Here is a 10,392-nt window from a genome sequence, read left to right on the forward strand (position 1 = left end):
GGTCATACAATGTAATGTCAATGGTGATATTCTTGAGTTTGCATCAGTCTATGCTTCCCAGACCTCTGCCATGAGGGCTTCATTATGGGATTCTTTATGCAGATATCCATGGAGATCCAATGCATTCATCTGTGGAGATTTTAATAATTCCCCTATGCCAAGAGATAACACCACTTCAAGATCTCATATGCTATCATTGGAAAGGCAGAAATGGGACAGCATGCTTCTTTCTGTGCAGGCTGAAGATTTATGGGTGCTTCTCCAAGGGTCAGTGCCTGGATATACTTTTCATCATAATGCACTTACTACATACTGGGCAAGGCTTGACAGATGGTATTTGTTTTACCCTCAACAATTTGCAGATTTTAGCCCTCATCTCCTTATAGATTTCTCATTGGGCTTGTCAGATCATGCCCCATTGTGGATGAATTTGCAGCTTGGCATGCCTCTGGATGATTTGCCACCCCTCTCCAGTAGATTATTGCATGTTAATCAGGCTTATTTCCGACATCACTATTCCCAGCAAATGATCAGACTTGCAATTCATCCCTTGCCTTTGCATGCCCAGGAGGACATGAATTATGCTTGGGACAGCTTTGTCTCTCATATGCAGAATGTCATTAGGGAGTATGGCAACTGGCATATGACTGAATGGAGGAATGAGGTTAAATGGGCAAAAAGGACAGCACAACAATTGACTGAATTTTCTCAGTTAAGGCCTCTCTCTGATTCAGAAAAGGATTCCCTTTCACATGCTCAGTTTAAATTGATTGTTAATGATCAGAGGAAATTGCACAAATGGCAGATTAGGGCAAGAATGAAGCCCCTCATGGATAAGGGCTGCTCATCAAAAGCCTTTTTTCAGGGCTTGCATGCTACTCGAAAGAAAAACTCATGCCTAAGGGTAAGGAAGCTAGATGGCTCTTGGACGCACTCTTTCTCTGATCTCCAAGATGAATGCCAGAATTATTTCCAAAAATTATTCTCCACTCCTAGTTCCCCATCAAATCAAATGACTGAGGCTAGGACTGAATTTCTCCAATATGTTTTTGGAATAGTGGAAATGGATGAAGCTCTTACCTTGGAGAGACCTTTTACTGACACAGAACTTGATAATGCATTGTTCCACCTCAGCAAATACAAGTCCCCTGGCTGGGATGGCCTTACGGTGGAATTGTATATTTCTTTTTGGGATGATTTGAAAGAAGTCCTCTTGCAAATGATCAATGTTGCCTGGCAAGAAAATCAGTTGCCGCACTCTTGGAAGCATGGCATAGTCAAACTTGTGCCCAAAAAACATCTGTGTGACCATATGTCAGATTGGAGGCCTATTACTTTGATGCCTGTAGTTTACAAACTCATTACCAAAATGATTGCGCATAGGCTTCACAGGATACTGGATGCGGGACTTCATCCTCATCAGTATGGGTTTGTGCCGCGAAGACAAATCCATGACAATATATCCAATGCCTTGACTGCAATTGAATATGCTAAGTATTCGCATCAAGATGTGCTTATATTGCAGGTGGATATTGCTAAGGCATTTGACACTGTTCAATGGAATTTTATCTCTCAAATCATGACCAAGTTGGGCTTTGGTCCCAAGATGGCAAATGCAGTTTACTGGCTTTATTCTGGCTCTACTTCTCAGTGCATTCTTGGGGGTCATCTGTCTCGGTCATGGACATTGGGTCGATCAGTTAGACAGGGCTGTCCTCTTAGTGCTCTCTTATATGCCATTGCGACCCATCCCCTTTTAATGTATCTTGATCATCTTACAAACACAGGACAGATGACTGGTCTTAAAATCCTTGGAGCTGCATCTTTTTTGGCACAAGCATATGCTGATGATTCCTTCTTTATGCCACAGAATTCTTCCCGGGAAGTTCAAATGCTCATGACCACTCTTTCATTGTATGGCTTGGCAGCGGGATTGCATGTCAATTTTGACAAATCTAAATTACTTCCCCTGAAACAATGTGACTGGCATTCTATTCTTTGGCCGGGTCAGGTGGTGCATTCCAAAGATGTAGTCAGGCATTTGGGATATCCCATAGGATGGCATATCACCAGGAAGCAGCAGCTAAAATGGATCTTCCAAAGACTTCAACATAAACTGGAATACTGGAAGATATCTACTTGGCCTCTTCATGTCAGGCTCAGAATAGTACAGTCCATTGTAATGTCGTATGTCCAGTTCTATTTGCCTTTGCTGCATTGGTCCTCCATGGATATTTCAGTCTTTATGTCTCAAGCTATGGAGATGTTATGGAGGACAAAAATTGCTGTAAAAGCATTGAGACTGATGAAGATGGAAATGGTGTGCTCTCCTAGGATGCATGGTGGACTTAATGTCCTCAATATAAGATATCATGTACTTGCAAGGAAGGCGACTATGCTGCATACTTTTTTCCGCCAACAACAGCCATGGACTTGTATGCTAGCATCCATGTGTGTCAACATGAGGACTTGTGCTTATGGTCATTGGATTACTGATCATTGGGAGGTTGTCATTGGGAGATTTGTAGGGAAGATACCTGGCTGTCCTTTCTCTACTGCTCTGATACTTGATTGGAAACAAGTACTTTCTAAGGTCAAATGGGCTCCTGATAATTGCTCGGGGACAAACTCAATGAGGAAAGAAAGTATTCATTGGAGTGCCATCTTTGACATTCCACTCACTTTACAGGAACCTGTTCGGGCATACAATCTCATGAAATTGGGAATTAGATACATACATGATGTGGTAGATGATCAGGGCTATGTCTTATCTTTTCCTCAGGCCACTGCCTCCTATGCATTGGGAATGCATCATAGGTCTATATGGAAGAAAATTGCTGATTTATTACATCCTTTTCTACCTGTTCCTCCTGTGGTGGCTGACATAGTCAGGCTTACGGATTGGCAATTGCAAACCTCTGCTACATGCACTCATCCTGTTCCTCTTCCCGCCTTAACCTCCATCAAAGCTTACAGGCTTCTTCAGCCTGCTCCATGGATTCAGCAACATGCTAATTCTCTGTGGCATATAAGGAAGCCCCTCTCATGGTGGCGGAAGAATCTCGGGATGTTATGGAAGTGTAAAATGCCATTGAAACAAAGACTTTTTCTTTGGAGATGTATGACAGGCACATTGTCAGTGGGGGTCACACTTGCTAAACGTCGCATTGCACCATCCACATGTTTAAGATGTCAGGCTCCTTCAGAGACTGTTCTTCATTTGCTTTGGCACTGCCCGTGTTCTAGGATCCGCCTCAGGAGAATTTCAGATTATCTTTGGCTCCGTTTCCCGAGTCACAGATTTGGGAAACATTTCTGGCTCTTTGGCAGATTTATGAGGTCTTTGTCTCAATACTCACTATTTCTCTCTGGGCTCTTTGGACAATCTGGAGTGAGCATAATTTGGCATACTTGGGTCGGCAGATTCACAAGTCATATGAATCTTTCCGAGCCTCATTGCGGCAATCCTTATATGATGCCTGCCATGAGGGTGATATGGATGCTTCTTGCATAGAGCTTTTCTTTTTATGTTTCTGATCTTTGGGATACTTTCCATTTCGGAGACCTCCCATCATGTAAATTTATGAGCATATAAATATACTGCACTGGATATTACCAAAAAAAAATGTGTGTGTGTGTGTGTGTGTATTATAAGCATATAATATATCTATATATACATACATACTTACTGCAATTGACCTTTTTGGGAAAGGGATTTTGAGTCTTGACACCACTTGGTGTGGTCCCAACAGTCAATTGTTGGGTGAGAGCACGGAGAAGGATATCTCCTTTCGGCATTCCTCTATTGCAGTTGTTGGTACGTGACGGTGCTGTTGATGTGTCTCTTCCTCCAAGTGAACTTTCTGAATCTCCAGGGCCCAAGAACGCTGGGCCATGTTGGCAGCTTGTTTCTTGACCAAGCCCAAATGACCCCATTTATAGGCGTTCATGGGCTGGTTGAGCTGGCCTACCTGGGCTGTAGGATTGGCTGGCCTAGCTGCCTTGCATATGGGGATGGCAATGGGCCTTTATGCCTTGAATGGGATGCTCATTGGGCACCCTACCTAACACTTTAGACGCCTATCTTGGCTGCCCATTGGGCTGGTATGAGAGCTGTCCACAGCCCTCAAAATCATGTGCCCGAATCGATAGCTAATGTTAGTTAGTGCGATGGAACATATGGGTACAGACTTGGCCAATACTCATACCCAGACGTCTAGACTTTGACCACGGTTGCCCAGAATAACCAACATGTGTCTAATATTTGTCCGGGCACCTTGTACCTCATTTCATGTTGCTAGTGGGTTACATTTGGTGTGCGGGACAGGTATGACTTGGCGGGTGGAGCCATTGGGGACTTGTCCTTGGACAAGGGCTCACAACAATGCAGATCGTCTGGCCTTATGTTGCCAGTGGGTTATAATTGTTGTGTGGGACTGGCACGACTTGACGGTGGGGGACTTGCTCGACTTGACTTGACTACCTTGTGTGGAGACATCGGGGATTTGTCCTTGGACAAGGGCTCACAACAATGCAGAGTGTCCGATGGCCTCAGGCCTTGCATCTGTTGTGTAGTCATGTCCACATGGCATACATGTGCTGGGTGCATGTGTAGGAAGGTTCGTGCTTATGTAGCATAATCTCTAAGTCATCTTGCAGGCACTCCTAGTGTGCTTAGAGGGTATGGATGATGTTTGTTCAAATAAAAAAATGGTCTCCATCAGAGGGTGACCATACCCTATGGTTTCGTTGTAGCGCTCTTGACATGTATGCCAGACAGAGGTATTGCTAATGAGCCCGTGTCTGATCTGTGGTTGGCAGTGGGGTCCAAGGAGCCACTGGAGCCTTAGCAGTGGCAATAATGGGGATTCAGAATTTATGAGTATGAGGGTGTCACCCTAGCCATCATCCTCGAAGTGGAGGGTTGGCCAGCTTGCACGGCTCAAGCAATGATGGCCCAATAACAAACGGCTTTGCCGTTCTGTCCTTATGAACTGATGCAGAATCCGCCGCCAGACTTGCTGCATCTTTGGCAATCCTAAAGGTAGTGTCTCTAGGATTCATGGAGAGCACTGCATCCACCGTAAATGACGGGGTGTCCAGCATTTTTCAGCCAAGTGCCCATGGGCGACTCCTGCGGCTGACAAGCCAAGTGCACATGGATCGACTTCTGCAGGTGATGAGACAAAGAGAAAGGAAAGTCTTCCCTGGGTGAAAATTTCTCCATGGCCTCTTCCATAAAGCAGAGAGGACGTGGGGTGAAATGTGAAGGGATGTCCGTTGCAGGGCGGTGGCTGATGTGCCCTCAATCCCATGAATTTCAATCGGGCAGAGTAGGAGAAGAAAGAGTAGCCAAGATGCTCTGGGGCCAGTGCCTTTTGCCTGCTGGATCCCACTGTAACCGGATCAGGGGCAGTTCTCTCGGAGCAAGAGATGCTAAGATGGATTATCTGTGACATCAAAATTGGAGAGGGGTCGATATGCTCTGGTCTTGAGGGTTTAGTTATTTTGCCAAATGAATATACACGCACGCAAGCACCCTCCCATGCTCTCACGGGCATGGATGCATGCTTGCACGCACGCACGCGCGCGCGCGCACACACACACACACACACACACACATTGTCATGCTGTAGGAGTTTGCCAAAAGCTTTTCTTTCCCCCCTCGATGTGTAGTGTTTTAGGACCCTTCTTGACTGCGATACTGTTTTCAACAATGCAGGTCTTGTTTCAAAATGATTCCCTTGCTACGCTGCTTGCAAGAGTTGTGGGCATACTTGGACCCATTGATCCGGAGGTTCTTGCCAAGGGGCGCGACACTTATAAGTATTTTACAAAGAATCATATGCTCTATGAGCGCAATCAGGTAATATCTTAATCTTCAACTTATCATTTAGAAAGCGAAAGTAAGAGCTTCTGTCCTTAATGTTTTACAGGGAATAATTTTCTAAAGCAAGGTAGATTTTATTAATTATGTATCACCAAAAGAATTTCGCCTTGCTTCCTAGAACTTGAAACCATTGACTCATCAAGCTAGAGAAATGAACATGACAACTTGGAACTTTCAGACTAATATTTGAGACCAATTGGCACCCTTGTAACTCGCATTGCTTGGCCTCCGTGGACTTCATGGGATCCCAAATCAGGTACCCTACCTTGGTGTACTACTAGGCACCTGCTGAGAGGCCTTATGTTTGCAAGCTCCTTATAAAGCTTTCTTTTCTTATGTGTCCAGAGTTGAGTGACAGGTGTGTCAACTTTCATCCCCCACTAGTAGGTACCGTTTTTCACCGGGCGAATGCCGCCGAGGAAGCACCCATGGGGTTTTGAACCCAGGACCTCCTGGTCCTAGACAAACACCTTCACTTGAGCTATCACCCTCATTGGCTCAAGGAAATAAACCTTGTTGACATAAACATAAGCAAAAATGGCAGCCATGGCCATAAAAGCCAAAGTTGCTCTTCACTCTCGGAAAGACACATCTGTTGTCATGTCCATCTACTGCGGCTCAAAGTGCTGAAGAGACCACAAATGATGTCTAACATGATCCTCCAAGTATGCTTGATGACACCGAAGACTTCTCAGGAAGTCCGTGATTGGGAACTTTCTTGTTTTTTTTAAGATTGGCTCCTCCGGTCATCCCATGAAGAACACTTGCAATTCTCCTCCAATCTACTTCAACTTTGTGGGGTTTGGATGGTTTTTTTCTAGACTTCCTTGCCTCCCACAACAAAGCATTCTGTGAGTTACAACCAGCATGGTACAATCTTGCAAGCTGTTTGTTGCTTAGCATGGAGATCCTCTTGAGAGAGGTACGCCTTTGACACTCCCACTGGAAGCAGCACTAGCTTGGGAGGCACAAGGACTAGAAGACGTGGTGGCTTTGTTGAAGTACACCTTCATATATACAAGTGCATGCAAAATGTACACTGCATTGCCAATTTGCCTCATGGAGTAGTTGAGAGTAAAAATCCTAAAGCAGTATGAAACAACTTGTTTAACTTGGGACAAGCTTTTGCTTGCTGCGTGCCATGTGTGGGGGGCCAAACAAGGAAGGAGCTGTAGTAAAGGGAAAAGAGCAAGGAGCGAAAGTAAGTGTTGGTTGTTTCAGTAATCTTAATGATTTCTTGGAAAATCAAAGCTTGATCGATTGGTATGTCTCCTTGTTGGTCATGTCCACTCTCGACTAGTTTAGGTGTGAATCCAACTTACTCACGAGCACTTTTTCTTGTGACTGGACATAGGTTTTTTCCCGTGTGAACACACTTATGTGTGTTGGGCACTTAGCCCTAGGCCTTTTAGTACTCACTTGTACTTTCATTTCATATCATTATTGAGTACATCTTTTCCAGCATTCACGTTTCTCTGTGCTTGAGGTTGTGTGTGTATGTGTGTGTGCAGGCTAGTTTCCCTCCTACCCAACATTGGTATGAGAGCCTGGTTAGGGTTAGGGTTAGCATTAGGGTTTGCCCCCTGCTGCCCTTCAGAGCTTGAGCTTCAGCCTATTGGCATTAGGGTTTTGTTGTTTAGGGTTAGGGTTTTGCCCTGCTGCCGCCCTCAGCTGCCCGCCGCCGCCGTCGCCACCCTCAGCTGCCTTTGCAGTCGCCTTCAGATCCGCCACTGCCCCTGTGCGTCGTTGCCGTTCGCCACTCAGATCTGCACTCCCCTCTGTGTGCGCCGCCGTCGCCATCGCTCAGATCTGAGTCGCTCATCAGATCTACGTTCGCAGCCGTCACCGATCTCCAGATCTGCCTTCGCCGCCTCCAGATCCAAGTTCGTTGCCATCTAGATCCGCCATCGTCTGCCTCGCGCCGCGCTGATGCAACCCAGATTTGCACCGTCGTACGACTGTACCTACGCCTTGTACCTCCTCACAACTCAATAGTACCTGCATCTCAGGTATGCCCAAAGCAACTTCAAATTTCAGATCTGTAAGGTTTGTGAAATTTGCAAGTTTTTGACCTGAAATTGCACATTTTACCTGTTGAAATTTGGGGCTTTCCACGATTGAGCCTGCAATTGCAACATTGGCATTGATTTCAGGAGATTTGGTGCGTAATTGCACTAGAAATTTGGGCATTTTGCAAAATTGGCACTATTTTGTAGAAATTGGCACTATTTTGCAGGCAGTTTTGGGTATTATAGCCACATTTGGTTGCATTTCTCCCAATTTTTTGGGTATTACAGGCACATTTGCTTGGCATTGGGTCATTTGTCCCAATTTTTTGCCATTACAGCATTTGGTATAGGTGACAATTGCTTTAGCAGATTTACAGTGCAGATCAGGTTCACTTTTGGACCAAATACAATGAAAATGGCTGAAAAACCCCAAAATCGACCAAGACTCAGCCACGAACACGCCCTCTAAAATTGCTAAATGGTAAGGATATCACATCACATTGTCAAAAGGTGTGCACATTACAATCAATGCCTTTGGCCATGCCCTTGCGGGGGGGGGGGGGGGGGGACCCGGCAAGCAAACTGCAACCAGGAAGGCAGTCATGGCTGCTAGTGGGTCAGAGTCGGGTGAGAAGGTACACGGTCACTTGGAGAAGCTTGTGATACTCGTCGGGCAGACATGGGAAGGTGGGAGCCACTCGTGGTTACTAGCGGGGGGAGAAGCGGTGGTTCCATTTAGCGGAGTTCATGTGGCATTGCGTACCGTGATGTGGCTGCGCCGCAGGATTCCACCCCTTAAGTGGTTGTGTCAAACTTAACCCTATTGTAACTGTGCCCTAGGAATTGCAGTCGGTGATGCGTCCGTGCTGGCCAATGAGAGAAACTTGCAAGCGTCCTTGAATGCAATTCTGCTGCCGATAATTTTGCAAACCAATGTGGTCCTCCAATCAGGCCATTGATGTAGACAGGAGCTGGAGGTTCACTTTTGAAAAAGGACAGTTGAGGCTGGCCTTTGCAAAGAAGGTGGAGCAGCTGTTATCATGGAGTCTTCTGGAACAGGGGGAACTAGAAATCGCTCACAACTACCACCTGAAGTATAGGGCTGACCCAACGAGAAACAGGGAAATAACGTGAGAAAAGGTGGGGGTTTGGATGGAAACGGGAATAAGGGGGAGGTCAGGCTGCTATGGGATGTGGGGAGGTCCAGCTCATCCTAAATGAACCTTCATTTAGCTCTTGAATTTCCAATGTGAACTCAACAATTATTCATTTTTGTACCTTTTCTTCGGGTTTTGAAAATGTTAAACTATTTACATTTCTTGGTGGTTAGCAAGAAGTGTCGTGCATTTATTTTCAAGTTGGTAGACTAATACCTTGGCATGAACAGGAGACTGATCAACTGGAGTATTTGCTTCCAAAGAAAACGTCACTAAGCCATCGGCTACCGATGGGAGACCAAGGTTTTGTTGAGTTTGTTCGATACCTTCTCCATAACAATCCAGCTAAACGGCCCACTGCAACAGAAGCCTTACAGCATCCATGGCTCTCCTATCCTTACGAGCCTATATCCTCATGACATCGTGTCGATCCGATCTACAATCTTCTGCTCCTATGGTGCCTCAAAATTTTTATATGTAGCATAGCTTATTGTGAATTGTAAAGGTTATACTGCCTTGGATCGTCCATAGAAGAATGTGTCCTTCCAATCTCACTAAACTTAGGACCACCTGTAGGTGATGGCAAGAAAAGCTTCAAGCCCCAAGCTTTGTATATTCACTGATTTCTCCAGTTCAGTTAACGCTAGTCTGACTTCTCACTGTTGGTCTCTTCATGCATACATTGTTACCGGTAATGTTGTACGAGACACGCTACTTCACAAAGGTTTTGTTGAGATTGTATTTTAATTCTCTGCTCCCTAAAGTTCAATGTTGCTGGGGAATCTTGTGCATACAACCCTTTCCCACGTACTTGTCCTACTATATGTTAAGGTTTTTGTGTATTGGTTATTGAAATTAAATAGTATTCTGCTCTTAATGTTTACATGGGTTTTACTGTCCTTTGATGAGTCCACGTAATGGAATGAATGTATAGGAGCTGACTTGTGCAGGCAACTGGAAGCCCAACAGTGTCCGTGTTTCATCTTGTGTAACGACATAATGCCCATTGAGTGGATATGAAGTGTGTTCTTCTGTTAACGTTTGCATGGGTTTTGCTTTCCTTTGATGAGTCCACGTGATGGAATGAATGTATAGGAGCTGTGACTTGTGCAGGTAACTGGAAGCCTAACAGTGTCCATGTTTCATCTTGTAACGACTGGATATGGGGTTTTAATTTTGAAACCTTTGTCAAAGTCCTACATATCTCAATCTACTAATCAATTTCACGGTCTTACATTTCCCAGTCTTGAGCCCTTGTGTAAGTTTTTAATTAAGGTGCCCACTGTCACTTGATTGCATCAAACAGATTTGGATTGAAGTTGTTTGATTTTGAGTA

The 10,392-nt window shown here is 45.0% G+C and overlaps 1 protein-coding gene across 4 annotated transcripts in view; it reads left to right on the forward strand.

Moving 5' to 3' along the window:
- The window catches only part of LOC147632449 (uncharacterized), a 37,787-nt gene extending 27,848 nt beyond the window's left edge, over positions 1-9,939 (forward strand). For all 4 annotated transcript variants that reach the window (XM_086807277.1, XM_086807276.1, XM_086807278.1 and 1 more), the window contains 2 exons: positions 5,723-5,866; positions 9,287-9,939. In XM_086807277.1, coding sequence (XP_086663403.1) covers positions 5,723-5,866; positions 9,287-9,475 — 333 coding nt within the window. In that variant the 3' untranslated portion in view covers positions 9,476-9,939. The remainder of the gene's footprint in view (positions 1-5,722; positions 5,867-9,286) is intronic.
- Positions 9,940-10,392: the final 453 nt, after the last annotated feature.

The sequence above is a fragment of the Cibotium barometz genome, chromosome 13, assembly GCF_041138505.1.
Source record: "Cibotium barometz isolate CiBa-2024 chromosome 13, ASM4113850v1, whole genome shotgun sequence".
Taxonomy (NCBI): Eukaryota; Viridiplantae; Streptophyta; class Polypodiopsida; order Cyatheales; family Cibotiaceae; genus Cibotium; species Cibotium barometz.